At 35.7% G+C, this 17,742-nt stretch overlaps 1 protein-coding gene across 4 annotated transcripts in view; it reads left to right on the top strand.

Annotated features, from left to right (window-relative positions):
• The window catches only part of MLF1 (myeloid leukemia factor 1), a 36,567-nt gene that overhangs the window by 14,605 nt on the left and 4,220 nt on the right, over positions 1 to 17,742 (top strand). For 2 of the 4 annotated variants that reach the window (XR_007457532.1, XM_049629641.1), the window contains exons 2-4: positions 6,605 to 6,752; positions 14,775 to 14,858; positions 16,177 to 16,305. Coding sequence is in view for 3 of the 4 variants with exons in the window: in XM_049629641.1 (XP_049485598.1) it covers positions 6,605 to 6,752; positions 14,775 to 14,858; positions 16,177 to 16,305 (361 nt within the window). In the remaining variant the exon portion in view is untranslated. The remainder of the gene's footprint in view (positions 1 to 6,604; positions 6,753 to 14,774; positions 14,859 to 16,176; positions 16,306 to 17,742) is intronic. The other 2 variants (XM_049629642.1, XM_049629643.1) reach the window with 2 other exon arrangements.

Below are 17,742 nucleotides of genomic sequence, written 5' to 3'. Positions count from 1 at the left end.
AAGTCTGATGGAAGCCGGAAGTAACCCGCGCCAGTGGCTTTGGCAGGCTTGGGTCCCACCCAGCTGCTTCAAGGCTGAGCGTGTCAACATCTTGACACGCTAGTTACGTTTGACTCTCTGGAAGCTCTGTCAAGGGTGAGAAGGAAAATGTTCAATCAAAGGAGAATTTAAAGGAGACATTTATCAAACAAGTCTCCAAAGTTAGATATGCTGCTGAGTATTCAAGGAACCGGAATGACCTTTGGGTTTCAGTGATTGGAAGGAAGGTTGAGGGAATCCTTGGCGTTTTAATGTGAAAGTGAAGGGAAGGAAAGAGGCATTTGTAAAAAAATAAAGCTACAAGAAAGTAAAGGATACAAGTATAGATGACTATTGGAAGATTTTAAGTGCTAAAGGGAAGAAGACAGTAGCTCAAAGAGTATCAGGAGTTGGGTTGGGTAGGGAGGGGAAGTATAGTAGATGACTTACTTTGCTACATTAAGAACAGAAAGTAGTTTTCATCAGTATGGATTTTGTTCTTACTTACTTTTTTTTTTTAACTTTGTGATCATTTAGTAGTCTTTTATTAAAATCTTTTTTAATGTTTATTTGTTTTTGAGAGAGACAGAGCACAAGTGGGGAAGGGGCAGAGAGAGATGGAGACACAGAATCCCAAGCAGGTTCCAGACTCTGAGCTGTCAGCACAGAGCCCGACACAGGGCTCGAACTCCCAAACTGCGAGATCATGACCTGAGCCGAATGGATGCTTAACCAACTGAGCCACCCAGGTGCCCCATGTGATCATTTAGTAGTCTTAAGAAAGGACATCAAAAGTCACCTTGAATTATAAGAGGAAATAATAATTACAAATTAGGCCATTTAGTGCCGAGAGAATGCTGCCATTGGAGTGTACTTCAGGAGCTAATGCTTTCAAGATCTCTATTGACTTGTCATAATTTAGGTTTATATTCTGTATTACTATCTTAATCATCAGTCATAGAAATCCCATTCAGCATTCTAGTGCCAGGTTAATCACAGGCTGTATTTTCTAGCATTTTAATCTTCTGAGACTATTTTATGCAGACTAGGAGGAACAGTTGGAAATTGTTTTAAATACTGTGATTTTAGGACTATATCTGGACTATATCTGAAGTATTTAGCATACGTCCCTTCCTTCTAAAGACGTCCATGTCCTAGTCCCCAGAATTTGTAAATATGTTATTTTACATGACAAGGGGAATTAAGATTACAGATGAAATTAAGGTTATTAATCACCTTACAGTAACCTTAAGAGAGTAACCTTTATTACCCAGGTGGGCTCAGTTTAATCACAAGCGTTCTTTGAATGTAGAAGAGTTAGAGAGATTTAAAGATGCTTTGTTGCTGGCTTTGAAAATGGAAGGAAGGGCCACAAGCCAGAGAACATGGGCAGTTTCTAGAAGATTGAAGAGACAGGAAAGAAACATTTTCCCCTAGAGCCTGCAGAAAGAATGCAGCCCTGTCAACACCTTGATTCTGGCCCAGTGGTACCCATTCTGGGCTTCTGACCTCCAGAACTGTCAGAAAGTAATTTTTTTGTTTTAAATCACTAAATTTATAGTAATTTCTTACATTGACTAAACTAATATAATATCCAACTTTTATAATCTTAATTTTAAAACATATAAGTCTCATTTTTGTGTCAGACTATATGTTCCTCTAGACTAGTAATCAACCTCTGTCCTTGACACTCAGTATACATGATAAATGTTTATTGAATTTGAACCATTCTGTATATCAGATGGTCTGTGCCATTTTTGGGGAGAGTTTACCATTCTCCACTCACCTGGGTGCATGCTACATAGAGAAGCATCTGTATTGCAATCAATATCTGCAGTTCTGAAGCTTTTCCTTAGTGACTTTTGATTGGAGAAAGGGTATTCATTTAAACCAGAGTTGGTTTTCTCTGGCTCAAGTGCTTTAATACATGAGACTTGTGTCTTTTAATCAATAGTTTCAAGGGCTTCTTGTGTCTGTTTCAACTGCTCTAGAGTAAGACCACCTGTCCGAGAAACCCCATCCTCCTGAGGTTTGTGGAAGCTTATATTTTAATTCATACCATCCCAAACATAGTCTCAAAATTTGGTGAAAATCAAAAAAAAAATTTTCATGATACCAAACAGACCTACAGACAAACTATTTTTATAGATTTGCATTCATTTTGCTCCTAGTCTTTAGATAAAACCAACAAAATTGAAGAATTAGAATGAGGATAGTTTTGGATGTGTTATATGCTGTGCTTTGGGATGTAATAGGTATTATTTATTGCTGCTATAATTTAGTAGCTTAAAACAACATTTATTATATCATTTCTGTTGGTTAGAAATCAGAAACAGCTTTCTGGGTTGTTCTGGGCTGGGTGGTTCTGACTCGGGGCTTCTTAGGAGGCTGCATCAAGTTGTGAGTCAAGGCTGCCATCATTTCAAGGCTTGACCGATAGAGAATTTACTTCCAAGTTCTTAAACGTGGTTGTTGACGTCTCAAAAATCTGCTTCTAAGCTCATGCAGGTAGGCCTGTCCACAGGGCTGTCTCACAGCATAGCAGCTGCTTGCCCCAGAATGAGTCATCATGCTAATACAGTGCCCAAGCAGAATCCACATTCTATTAGGGGCAAGTCAGTAAATCCAGCCCATACTTAAAGGCAGGGGATCACTGGGGGCCATCTTAGAAGCTGCCTACCACACATATAAATTAGTGAGTTCATTAGTTTACCAGAGACTAGATAATCAAGTTGATAATATTCCTAACTGAAATTAAGTTCAATAATGTCAAAAATTTTTGTAAGAAAACCTAAAATAAATTTCTCATATTAGAAGATATAAAATACAAATAAGCCTTTTAACTTTTAGACAGGAAATTCAGAAGGTACATTAAAATAATCAACACAGTTTACTTTTTTTAACTATACTTCCCTCAGATTGTCTACTTCTAACTTCCTGTTTCAATTCTTCCCTTCATTTTAAAAATTGTACTTATGCCTCATCTTCTAAAAATAATTGAAAGCAGCTTATAGAAATATATAAAATGTTTTGAGAATGGAAATTAGTTATGCAAAGATGATGACACAGATAGAAAACTAAGTCAGAAATAAAACTACTACGCAAAGGTCTGGCGAAACTGAAGACCTAACAAAGATCCATGTGGCTGAATAAGTTGATATTAAGAGAATGAAAAGGCAAGTCCAAGACTAGGAAGCAATACTTATAAGACAAACATCTGATAAAAGTCTTATGTCTACAATATATAAAGAACTGTTACAAGTCTACAACAATAAGACAAACAATCTGGTTTTTTTAAATAGGGAAAAAATTTGAACACATTTTATCAAATAAGATATATGAATGACACACAAAATAAAACCCCAATGAGATACTATTACACCACCATTCAAATGAATAAAATAAAAAAGACTGATAATACCAATTATCAAGCAAGAATGTAGCACAACTAGAACTCTAAGTTCACGTTTTTTTATAAAATTAAACAATCACCGCACAACTCTGAAATCCTATTGCTAGTTATTTTACACAAGAGAAATGAAACCATATATACATAAAAAACAGTACATGAATGTTCATAGAAGCTTTATTTATAATAGCAAAAAGCTAGAAACTGTTTATTATTACATTGTGACATAATCATATACATACAATGTACCTAGCAATAAAACTGAATAAATGGAACAACATGGATGAATCACAGAAGCATTATGCTAAGTAAAAGAGGCTAGGCACAAAAGACAACATAATGTATGATTCCATTATATGAAATTCTGGAAAAGGTGAAACTATAGTGACAGAAAGCCTGTCAGTGGTGGGGCGCCTGGGTGACTCAGTAGGTTAAGCATCCAACTCTTGATTTCAGCTCAGGTCATGATATCACGGTCTGTGAGTTCGAGCCCCACATCAGGCTCTGCGCTGGCCATGAGGAACCTGCTTGGGATTCTCTCCTGTCTCTCTCTCTCTCTCTGTCTCTACTCCACTTGCTCTCTTTCAAAATAAATAAATAGGCTTTCTTTATCTTTTCTTTTTTTTTTTAAGTTTGTCAGTGGTAACTAGGGTTAGAGGGAGCTAATTATCTGCAAAGAGGCAGGATGGAACATTGGGGGTAGAAATGTTCTACACCTTTGTGGTGGTAAGGTTGTTACTATATGCATTTTTCAAAATTCATCAAATAGTATGACTAAAATGGATAAATTTCGTATTTAAATTAAACCTAAACAAAGCTGAATTAAAATGAAAACCTCTTTTATAACATAAGCATAATCCAGTTGAGTGGTTTACTAATCATTTGCACTTGAAGTTTTTATTATTATTTTTTTAACCTCCAAGGTGACAATATGACTCAATCTGAGCTCCTTTGAGATAGGGTTATGTATACAAATACTGCATAATTCAAAGGAAAGCTCTTTCTGCCTGAGACTACTGAAGGAAGACAGAATTTTTGAGCTTCCTCATGATGACATTAGAAGGTTGGAGTTTAGAATGAGAAGTGGGAAGGGTAACCCCAGGAGGATGAAACTAAGGTGGGGAAGTCTGAAAGGGGGACAAACTATTAGGGGGCTCCAACAGACTACAGGGAAGAGTAAGATTGCCTTGATAAAGTGCACTCCAGTGGTGATGTGCCTTAACTTCTAGAGTGAGCAGTAAGGAAGTGACCAGTGGGTCAGTGATTTTCAAACTGAAATGAAGTTAAGAACCACTATAATAAGGCAATAAAATTTTACATTCTTTTTAAAAATGTTTTAATGTTTATTTTTGAGAGAGAGAGAGAGAGAGAGAGAGAGAGCACGCATGAGCAGGGGAGGAGCAGAGAGAGAGGGAGACACAGAATCCAAAGCAGGCTCCAGGCTCCAAGCTGTCAGTCCAGAGCCCGACACAGGGCTCGAACTCACAAACTGTGAGATCACAAACTGTGAGCCGAAGTCAGACACTTAACTGACCGAGCCTCCCAGGTACCCCTAAAATTTTACATTCTTGAATGGGACTTGGGGTGATTGGGATAACATCAGATTAAGAACACTGATATTTATACAAATAGAAAACAGCCTGGAACATGGTTATTGCTATATGTATTTTTAAATAAAATACATATCTTTTCTCAATGAGAGGTATTTAATATTAATAATAGAATAATAGGAAGTAGCATTCATACATGGGCTAAGAAGAGGAGAAGGTAAGGGAGATTAACATTTAACATAGTATATGGGCTAGATACTGTACTTTGTGCCTTCAGATTACATGCTTTAATCTCAGCAACAGGGATGTGCAATATTATCCTCATTTTACAGCTATGGAAACAGGTTCAGAAAGCAGGCTTGGGTTCTAATTAATTTGGGTAGTGTGTACACAGAAAGGATACTATTCCTCAAAGGTTGGTGAAAGGACTGCTTGAGTTAAGATCACCAGGGATGCATGTCCACAAATCACACCCAGAACTAATAAATGTGATTGGAATGTTGGGGGGGGGGGCGGGGGAGGACAGAAATCTGCATTTCAAACCTCATTGCCTGCTTGGTAATTTCAAAGTTTGAGAACAGCTATCTTAAGACTAGAAAATATTTTTACTATGCAGTGATTTCTGATATTAAGAGTTCTCAGCAGGAGCGCCTGGGTGGCTTATTCAGTTGAGCGTCCGACCCTTAATTTTGGTTTAGGTCATGATCCAGGGTCGTGGGATTCAGCCCTGCATCGGGCTCCACGCTGAGTGTGGAGCCTGCTTGGGATTCTGTCTCTCCCTTTGCTCCTCTCCCCCTCTCATGAATGGTCTCACTCTCTAAAACTAAAAAAAAAAAAAAAGAGTTCTAAGAACTTAAGAGTTCTTAGAAACAAAAGTTAGCCTCATAAAGGTGATCTGTAGCTTTGACTATTAAGATAATGTATATTTACAGTGTTGTAACATAGCTATAGTTCTCAATGCTCATATTTCATAAATAAGAGTTAAAAAATAAGTCAGCATAATTTTTTTTATGTTTATTTTTGAGAAAGAGGGAGAGAGGGAGACAGTGTGAGTGGGTGAGGGGCAGAGAAACCGAGAGACACAATCTGACGCAGGCTCCAGGCTCTGAGCTGTCAGCACAGAGCCCGTCACCGGGCTCGAACCCACAAATCATGAGATCATGCCCTGAACTGAAGTCAGATGTTTAACTGACTGAGCCACCCAGGTGCCCCAAGCCAGCATTCTTTATTAGTTCTCAGTAGAAGTTATATTGGTGGCTACCTAGAATGACCTCTACGTGGTAACAAAATTTTCCAGTCCTTTTTTTTTTTTTTTTTTTGCCATTTTTCTTATTGCTGGCTTAAGCTACCCAAGATGTGTCAGTTTGTGTTTGTCATTTTTATACAATAAAGGATAAATAAAGGTGTATTTTTACATAGATGAATTATAGTAGATAGCAAATGGAACAGTTTCTATATTTATGAGTTAGTGGGTCTTAGCGAGATAATTCTACTTGCCTAAACTCTTCTTTTGTCTCTTCAACAAGAATATTAGACCAAAATAATTCTTTGTAGTATTTAGCTGCCTACGTATTAATTATTTAAATTCCAACACTTACTCTTGAATGATTATATGTATTTTCAACAGCGATTCTTTTATTGCACACCGAGAAAGTATGCGACAGATGATGAGAAGTTTTTCTGAACCTTTTGGAAGAGATTTGCTCAGCATCTCTGATGGCAGAGGAAGAGCTCATAATCACATGAGACATGATGATGGTGAAAATTCTTTGACTGTAAGTTCTTTATTTTAAACTTAGCGAGAAAGTCCTATGGGAATTTGAGGAAAATTATTACAGAAGAATATATCTATGATGTTAAGCTATTAATAATGTTTGTGTTATAGAGATAATTGTTATATATAAAAGGGGGAACCTATTGGAAAGCTAAATTTTTTAACAATGAATTAACTCTATAGAATTCCACTGTGCTACCAAAACTTTAAGACCATAGGGTTATATATTATAAGCCAAACTTAAAGCAATATGTGCATATAGTTTGTTGTCATCTTAGAATTTCCTCCCATGTCTTAAGTTAGAACAGGTGTGGGGACTATCCTTTCTAACCTATGCAACACTTTTTTTTCCCACTTTAAAAAAAGCAGCGAAAGCTATGGTGTAATACTTTATAGGACCAGGAAAAAACAGACTTCTGCATGGCTTCCTTGAACCTTCAAAACTTAGATTAACTTTTAACTGTATCTAAAAATCTTGCATAACTGCAGTATATTTTCATAAGTCTTATCTGAGAGCAAAGCTAGGAGGTTACAAACGTACTGAACTAAAAAATCTAGGATGTTTACATACCTTAACTACTTTCTTCCCTGTTAATTTCGTTTCTCTTGCTTTTTCCTTCAGAATAGCAGTTCTAGAATAAAAGTCCACAGCAGTTTTTTTTTGTTTTCTATTAATTAACTTTTGCTATTACATAAGTCTTTCATACTTAGATATAAACATATCATATGTGTCACAACCTAGGGGAAAAAAGTGAGCCATATCTCACCAGTATAAATTATAAATATGTAGTAAAGAATAAGTTTTGGCTAAAAGAGAGGCTGAGGGGCGCCTGGGTGGCTCAGTCGTTTGAGCGTCCGACTTCGGCTCAGGTCACGATCTCGCAGTCCGTGAGTTCGAGCCCCGCGTCGGGCTCCGGGCTGATGGCTCAGAGCCTGGAGCCTGCTTCCGATTCTGTGTCTCCCTCTCTCTCTGCCCCTCCCCCATTCATTCTCTGTCTCTCTCTGTCTCAAAAATAAATAAATGTTTAAAAAAATTTAAAAAAAAATAAAAAAAATAAAAGAGAGGCTGAATATTTCAAGGGGTTTGAAGGATAAAATTACATTTGCCATTTTTTAAAATTTTTTAAGTTTATTTATTTATTTTGAGAGAGACAGAGACAGTGTGAGCAGGGGAGGGGCAGAGAGAAGGAGAGTGAGAATTCCAAGCAGGCTCTGCACCATCAGCACAGAGCCCAGTGCAGGCTCGAACCCACGAAATCATGAGATACCATGACCTAAGCTGAAAGCAAGAGTGAGCTTAACTGACCGAGCCACCCAGATACTCCTACATTTACCATTTAAATGAAAATTTCACATTCTTTTTCATCTTATTCCAATAGATATTACTTTTATTCCAATTTGTTTTTTTTCATTTAGTGAATATATATATATATTTTAAAAATATATAAATATATATACATTTAAAATATATAAATATATTTTAAATATATAAATAATATATACATGTAACATACATTTTAAATATATATATATATATATACTTTACTTTTAGGGTTATCAGTTTCTATGAAAGTCTAAAATTAAGATCAAAGGAAAAATTATCAAGGAGTGCAGATAAAATCAATTAACAAATTCTGAAATTTTGTCTTTCATATGAGCATTGAAATATTTTGTATATCTGCTATAACCATAGCAAGACAAGAATAGGGCTGTATATAGTACTTTGTATTTATGTGCATAAATGAGCTATTTGTAGCTTTTATAGAAGAAGGAAGAAGTGGCAATTTTATTCCCAGTGGAGAACGACATTATATCCTATCAACTATCTTAGAATGCTAACACCAATCCACTTTTTGTCGTTCAAACTGTATAGAAATCCTTTGCTAGCCAAGAGTACTGAGTATTTTCCTAGGGAAGTAATAATTTTTAAAATATTACAATTTATAAGTTGTAATATAATTATAAATTATAAAATTGGTTACAGCAGATTTTTCCAAGGAACATTTAGCCTCGCTTTTAGCCAAGACTCATTTTTTTGTGTGTGTGCCTTTATAACTTATATTGGTGAGGATTGGCTCTCCTTATATCCTGTAGGGTGTATATATTTGACACGTGTATGTCTAAGTGTGAAAGACTAAATGTAATAGCAAAAATAAATTAATTAAAGCAAAACCAAACAAACAGTAGCAACAAAAGACCTCTCTGTCAGCTTGAACTTTTCTAAGTCAGTGTTTTATAACTAGATGTGAAGGTAGGGACAAATAGAAATTGACTGCAGAAGATGGAAAAGACTGCTACTATCTGAAAAGAGCACAGCCAAGAAAACAGTAGGCTTTTTGAGCATGCTAGCTATCCTAGTCCATATGAACTTTCATCAAAATTCATATTAAGCTTCTCTCTCTTCTCATGAAATTATAAATTTTTTTGATTAAGCAGTGAGCCATTAGCTGTTGCTTTTAAGCATGGTGGATGAAAATCTACATTTCAGCTAGACATCTTGATATTTTTTTTAAATTTTTGGCCCATTTCTTGACATTTGTCATCTCTATCAGCCATTTTATGAAGAAAGCAGAGACTCCTACAAAAGTAGGTGAAGCTAACTATGCTGTTTTCTTGTTTATATTATTAGCATTTTCTTCAGTTCATGATAATTTTATGGGGATTTTTTATTTTTTTTAAAGTTTATTTTTGAGAGAGCAAGCACATGAGCAAATGGGGGAGGGGCAAAGAGAGAGGGAGAGAGAGAATCCCAAGCGAGCTCCGCACTGTCAGCATGGAGTCCTATGCTGGGCTCGAACTCAAGAACCTTGAGATCATGACCTGAGCTGAAACCAAGAGTCGGACACTTAACCAACTGAGCCACCCAGGTGCTCCTATGGGGATATTTTTAAGCCAGTTGTCCATTTTGGGAGGATTAGTTTTGTTTAAAACTAGATAATTTAATCTGTAAATATATTTAATTAAGCAATTTATAATTCAAGGTATGACATGTGACCATCAGACATGTAGATTGAGTGATGACACCAGAGTCAATCTAAAATGTTTTTCTTTTAGGGGCGCCTGGGTGGCTCAGTCGGTTAAGCATCTGACTTCAGCTCAGGTCATGATCTCATGGTTTGTGGGTCTGAGCCCTGCATAGGGCTACTGTGCTGACAGCTCAGACCCTGGAGCCTGCTAAGGATTCTGTGTCTCCCTCTCTCTCTTTCCTTCCTCTGCTCTCACTCTGTCTCTGTCTCTCAAAAATGAATAAACATAAAAAAAATTTAATATTTTTCTTTGAAGCAAAAAGAAATAGAGAAATTTTATTTGTGCATTCAGTGCACTTTGGAGATTACTCTTCTAAATATATAGTATACATATATATCATCTGATATAATTTATTATACAATTTAACATAAATACACATTTTCTCTATTTTTCACCATAACTTACATAGGGAGAAAATTATCACTGAATGATGGTAAAACCTTACATATACCATTTACCCAAAAATTCAAATTTTACTTTCAATATTTGAAACCTCCAAGTAATGAAAATTTTTAATTTTTATATTTATCTGCCTAAATTTTATTTTTACTTATCTGTACATACTGAGGAATACAATTTGTGAACTATTGATTTTGATAATTCCATTTATTATACTTAACATTTTTTTATCAAAGACCCTATATATTTTTAAATCTGTGTTTGTGATCCTTTCAGAAGTCTATATTTTTTATTCTATATATTAGTTCTTGGGAGATTCTCATTAATTTTTTTTGCCCAATGTCTCTACTTATCTTTTGAAATGTTATTAATGTAGGTAATTGCTTATTTTTAATCAGTTATAGGTAGGTTAACTCATCTTTTTTTTTTTAATATTTATTTATTTTTCAGAGAGAGAGAGAGACAGAGTGCGAGCCAGGGAGGGGCAGAAAGAGAGGGAGACGCAGAATCTGAAGCAGGTTCCAGGCTCTGAGCTGTCAGCACAGAGCCTGACACAGGGCTCGAACCCATGAACTGTGAGATCATGACCTGAGCTGAAGTCGGACGCTTAACCGACTGAACCACCCAGGCGCCCCAACTCATCTTTTAAAAATATGGAATAGTTGAGCAAAGGAAAGATGATACTTTAATCATTATACCTTTGGTGTGAATTTGCATTTCCTTTGAGAAATGTTTGTCTTAATCTATAACAAAGACTTTTTCTTTCAACTGTTTTTGGTAAATAGTATATAGCAGTCATACTTAAGAGTGGTATGTGGTTTTGAATAACAATAATAAGCAGGTAATTTTTAAAATCTATGTTGAGGATTTTTTATTAAATGGTTTAAAAATTTTATCAGCTCAGAACTATGTGATTATGTAGTATATTTCTTTCTTTTTCAGGGATTATCATTATACATATCATAACCAAAATTAATTGGATTTTTTTCCTAGGTAATGAATTCTCTTATGCCTTTTGGCAGTTTTGGTGGTATGGTTCGTATCATGAGACACAAACCATTTTAGCAGTATTTTCTGACAAGTACTTTTCATTAACTCAAGCAAAGTGAATTGGCATGCAGTTTCACTTAATTTCAAAATGGCTTTTTAGAATTTGTACTGAAACCTGTTTCATGTGTTGATCTTAGAGTGTTCAGGCATGTTTTTTTCTGAATTAAGTCATATCAACATAAATAAAATCAGTCTTCAAAGAGAAAAAATGCATTTTAATAGATGAATATTCATTTGATTTACAAAAGGGATCCCCATAGTTGTGTTTGAGAGTTTGGACACTTCCATATGCTGTGGTGACTTTCCAAAAGATAAAAAAGTACCAAACTGTAGCTAGAAGAGCACATTTGCAGAAGCTCAGATTGGCTGCTTTTTCTAGCACTCTGTTGTTAACTTACTCATGCTGCTTTTCCTTTCCCATGTCCAAGTATGGCTACTCTGCAACCAGCTTTTCTTCTGCTATTTCTTTGTTTTCTGTGATGCTAGTTTCTAACATACTTAAAGGCAGTCTAAGGAGTAGCAGAGAATAGCATGACCTTAGAACATTTCCTTTGGACACATCTATGCTCTTATGCAAAATTTGTTTATTTTCTTTTTTAGACTTTAGCCCTTTGTCTCCTTAAAGTTTGACATACAATATTTGTCCTTCCTCACCAGAGTTATTAGTGGGACAAACAACAAATTAACTCTGTGCTATAACTGCTCACTTATCAGTAAAATGATCAAGAAGTTCAGCGTGCTGTGGAAGCACAGATAGAAAAAAGCCTGGTACCTAGACCTTTTGTGGTGTTGGGGTGGAAGTTAATCAGAGATTTCCAGAACCTTAAGGATTATTAGGAGTTAGCCAGGAAAAGCAGGGAGAGGGGGAGAACAAGGGTGTTCAACACAGAAGAAAACACATGTGCAAAGACCTGTTAGCTAGGAAGCTCAAAGATGTTTAGGATCACTTGGCCCTGGAGCATGAGTTGGAGAGTAGATACAGATAAAGATACGGAGGTAATCAGGGACTTCTTTTTGTGCTGGTAAGAACTGGGGATATTATCTGAAGAATAAGGAAGCAGTTGATGAATTTTCACCAAAATGGCAATAGAGTCAGGTTCTCAGTTTTGAAAGATTATTGTGCCTATAGGGGAAAGAAAGACTAGAAGGGACCACAGTGGAGACAGAGAGGCCAGGAGGCTGTTAAAGTGTTCTGGGAAATATTACTAATGGCTTCTACTTGGGTAATGGCCGTGGTGATAAAGAGAAATAATCTCGTTTGAAAGAGAGTTAAAGGGGTGAATGGGTAGAACTTGGGGATTTCTTGTGTTGAAGGAACAGTAAAGAGAGAAAAGGAAAGTATTATGCCATTTTTTGACATGAGAAATTAGCTAGATGGGAATGCCATTGAGCTAAGGAACAGAGCATTCATACTCATATGAACAGATAAGAGAACAGGGGTGGTCAAAGGATCATTTCTGTTTGGGATATTTTGCATTTGAGGCAATAGTTTATCTGGTTTACAATTTATCTGGTATCAATTGAATATATGAGTTTGAGCTGAGTTAGAGATAGTTTGTTCATTTATTCATCAAATGTTTAGGGAGTCTTCCGGTGTGCTAGGAATTATTTTGAAAGTATTGAGAATATAGTAGTGAATAAAACAGAGAAGATAACCCTACCTTCACAGAAATTATTTCTATAGAAGGAAGACAGGCAACAAATAACAAAATAATTTCAGATAAAGTACTTTGAAGTACACTAAAGGAGATGAAGCAGGGTAATGATATAGTGACAGATGGAAGGTGAAGCAGAGATTACTTTAGACCGGTTGCCTTTCTGAGGAGGTAATACTTGAATCATGAGAGGATATGCTGAGAGCCAGTATAAAAACATTAAGGGCAGAGAGAAGAGCATGTGTTCAAAGTTCCCAAAGGCCTTAGGAGCTCACTGGAATCTTAGCTCTAATTTGTACCCCCCACTTTTTGTCACTCCAAGGTGTTGGGCCACCCCACAGCAAGTACAGATAAATTTTTAAATGGCTGATGTGACAGTGAATTGAGAAAACGGCAGAATGTACCCAAACATCTGATCTTTTCTTCCTTCTCGTCTTCTTACTTGGGCTAGTCCTTCTAACGCTCATGAATTTTGTCTTTTATACAGCCCTGATTTCTCAACCTGGTGTTGAAACAAAATATTTGGAATGTTTCCTGAATTGTGTTGAATCCCTGAAACGCAGATTGCGCATTGTGTACCCAAAGATATATGTATCAGTATCTCACAAATGTGTCTTTGTTCCCTGATGTGATAAGTGCAAGTTCTAAAGAAGAATTTAGTTTTCCTATCTATTTCCCATTGTTACAAGTAATAAAAACCCAATGGAAGGCAGAGATAGAGACAGGCCTTTGATAATTCTTTATTGAGTCCCAGCTTGGCATACAGCAAAAGAATCTCCAGAGGGACTGAAATACTAGCATTAAACTATAGTCCCTTACAGGATTCAGAAGACTCCCGTTTAAGTGGAGAAGTTCCTTGAATCAAACACTTCTGTTTTATAATAGTAAATAATGCATTGGGTGACACACTAAAATGTGTGCTTCATTTTTTAAGTTCTGGTGAGTGTTCTAGTGATAAAAACTAAAATCAGTGACTGATTTTTGTAGAGCAGAGCTTCTCAACCCGACACCATTGACATTTGAAGCCAGATAATTCTTTTTCTAGGGAGTAGGGGACTGTCCTATGCTTTGTAGGATTTTAGCAGTGTCCCTGGCCTTTACTCAGTAGATGACAGTCATACACCTCCTTGGTTGTGACACACAAAAATGAGTATAATTATTGACAAATGTCCCAGAGAGTCAAAGTCAATTTTGGCTGAGAAACCACTAGTCTAGAGCAATTCTTAATTATTCTAAAGAAGCATATGTCATGCTTCAAGGGAATGCCCTACTGAGCCTTCCATGGTAGGTGGCAAATTCTAGGCCTACTAGTAGAGTGAATTAATCTCTATCCCTTGGATCCTCTTATGATGTAAGGACAGCCTGCACCCTCAGGCAGTTTCTGTCACCTGTGTTGTACTAGTGGAAGTGACATTGGTATCTTATACCCAAGTTTTATTTATTTGCATGTTGATGTATTGAGAGGGAGGAAGGAAAAACTTGAAAACTATTATATTCTAGACCTGTCCCAGCCCAGACACTGCTCGGCATTTAAATATTAACTAAATTGTGTTTTGAGAAAGTTGATGAATGTGTGTTTATCTGTATATGTTCATGTATTTATATATGTGTGTGTATATGTATATATACATGTATGTATGCATGAATTTATAGTGTTGCAACTCCCTAATTATTTATATGTTGGTTGTTTGGGATTCTGTATATATGCTTCCATTTTTTCCTTAACAAATCACTTTTTTGTATAGTCCTTAAATTATCTTTGCCTGGTCGATTACTGCATGAGATCCCACTGCAAAAATCAAGAAAAAAAAATTTCAGCTGTTTTGGGAAGGTTGATTTGCTTCTTTTGTGTTGTACATATAGTTAATAACATACTTCCTAATATCCTGTAGCGTACAGATGTCAACCCTTTTCAGGCAATGGACCGAATGATGTTAAATATGCGAAACAGTATGCAGGAATTACAAAGAAACTTTGTAAGTACTAAAAAATTGATGAGAACATTATTTTCAGTTATTGGTACCCATATTATAATGGCTTTCAATTTTTTTTTAAATTTGTTAATGTTTATTTATTTTTGAAAGACAGAGAGACAGAGCATGAGTGGGGGATGGACAGAGAGAGAGGGAGACACAGAATCTGAAGCAGGCCCCAGGCTCCGAGCTGTCAGCACAGAGCCCGACCTGGGGCTCGAACTCACGAACCATGAGATCATGACCTAAGCCGAAGTTGGACGCTGAACCGACTGAGCCACCAGGCGTCCCTCAACTTTTTTTTAATCATGGTCCACAGTGGTTGAAAAATATATCTTACAGTATGACCCAGTACACAATACTTGTGTACTATAAAAATATACCTGAAATAAAAGTTTTGCGAGAAAATGATCGTACTATTTACAGAGTGTGCCAATATTTTCTGTTTTAGTTCATATTTTAAAAATCCTGGTCACAACCTACCAAATTGATTTTACAAACTATGAGTTTGAAAAATATCATTAATTAACTTTCAAAATTAAACAACCTCAAAAACATTTGTTCTGCTGAAGGTCACTATTGTAAATGGACATTTTATATGAATTTAGATTTTTTAATTATTTGTAACTTGTCTACTTAAAAGGATTTGTAGCACCTAGGAAATTTTTAGTGTTTTGTATTGTTTTTTTTAAAAACTGAAAACAGACATTTTAGGAGTGATGTTAAGCACTGGATTAGATCCATGCAATCCAAATAGTTACAAGCTAGTACTAATACTCTTACTTTTCTACTTGTACTATTAACATCAAAAAAAAAAATAATAACTTCATATTGATGAAGAAGACTCATATTATTTTAGTCATCCAGTTTAGAATCTAAGGATCATTTCAGAATGTCCAAATCTAGGGCATTATTAATGACATTAGTAATCTAGCAATCTGGTACCCACAGGAGGTGTAAAACTTCTTGGTATATGGCTAGTTGGTTCACTGTTGGCAAAATTACACACAAGGGTCAACCACTAACTATAATAGCATCATAAGCCTCAGGGCACAGCATTTATATTTAAATCTAAGCTGCAAGTCTGTGATCTCAAAGACTTCGGGATCTATGAGTGAATCACTTGTTATTATTCCTCACAAGAAGAGTGAAAATTGGTACCTACAATGGAAGGAGATTAGGACCTTCCTGGAGGTGCCATTTGGATACACCATAGCCTTAGTAGAATGTCTAGCTAGTATTGTTACTTACCTGAATCCTCTGACATAAGTCTTCATATTTGACTAAACTCTCTGGATTTACATTTTATACTTACCTCTAGGGTCACCTTTCAGTGGATCCAAATGGACATTCATTTAGTTCTTCCTCAATTATGACTTATTCCAAAGTAGGAGATGAACCACCAAAGGTTTTCCAGGCCTCAACTCAAACCCGTAGGGCTCCAGGAGGAGTAAGTATTTTCTGAGCATTCTTGGAGCTTTATAAAATTTGGAATGATACATCACCTATGTCATATTTTAATTATTAAAGCTTGATACAGTTCTTTGGGAGTAGGGATGAGGGGGAGAAGACACATATCACTGTGAAAAACAGTAATGCTAGTTGCCTTTCCTTAGTTTAAGGCAATTTTTTGTCTCCCCATCCCCACCTCAGGTGCCTTTTTCATGTAAATTTCTATTATTGATGTTTGTTATTACCTTTACATCTTGACCAGGTAAGTAGACCTGAAAAAAGTCTTTGTTTTGTGAAATAAGTGTCAATTTTTAATTTATATCTGAAGTAAATGAATTTTTTAACTCATAAAATACATCAAGTGTACAGAAAATATATAGAAAATAATATAATAAATATCCATATTCCTTCCACTCAGTTTAGTTAAATCATAAAGTTTTTCTCTATTTGCTTTACGTTGTCTCTTGCTTTGTTTTCTTTTTAAGCAAAAATGTTACAGATGCAGTTTAAGTTTCCATGCACTCATCCCTCCCTGGTTCCTTTTCCCTTTTACTTTCTCCCCCAAAAAGAACCATTTTCCTATATCTGGAACTTTTCCTGATGTATATTTTTACAATTTTATTACTTACGTATGCTTCAAAAACAATATAATGAATTATTTTACGGGTTTCTAAATTTTATATAAATGGGTTCATGCTGCGTGTGTCCTCTGCAACTTGACTTTGCTCAGTAAAATGCTTCTGAGATTTATTCGAGTTGATACGTGCAGCTGTTTATTTATTTTGACTTCTATATATTATCTAAAATATGAATATACCACAGTTTTGAATCTATTTTTCTGTTGATAGATATTTCTAATTTCTCTCTTACTTATCTTTATACATGTCTCCTTGTGTAAAAGGTCTAGGAATGTTATTGTTGGTTTGTAGGAGGTGAGTGCCTTCATCTTTACCTAGAAATTACGAAGTTACTATCACACAGCGATTGAAAACAGTTGGCTCCCAGAAAGTCTGATAATGAGTTCCCATTTCTACACTTCCTTGTTAGTACTTACAGTAAAAAAAAAAATTAGGTTTGCCTATTTAATAGGTGTGAGTAGTTCATTTTTTAGTTCTTACATATGAAGACATACCTTTTAATGATGCTCTTGCCATAGGGCAGACATTTTCATTTTAACTTGCTATAAGTGACATGCATCTTAAATGTAAGCAATTTATTTATAGACATCCTACAGCAAACCATGCTACTATTAATAGTCTTTGGCTATCACTAATATTCTAATGACCCATAGAGTTGATATGTAGGAGCCATGAGATTTCAAGCCCATCAACATGACTACTGAATAATTAGTTGCCTTTATTTGTAGGAATGCTAGCATGTACTCCTAACTATTACATTGTTAAGGACAGTGTTGAAGGCACTAAGTTTTATATAA

This window comes from Panthera uncia, chromosome C2, assembly GCF_023721935.1.
Source record: "Panthera uncia isolate 11264 chromosome C2, Puncia_PCG_1.0, whole genome shotgun sequence".
Taxonomy (NCBI): Eukaryota; Metazoa; Chordata; class Mammalia; order Carnivora; family Felidae; genus Panthera; species Panthera uncia.
The sequence above is the reverse complement of the archived record's forward strand: the minus strand, read 5'-3'. Positions and strand labels throughout refer to the sequence as shown.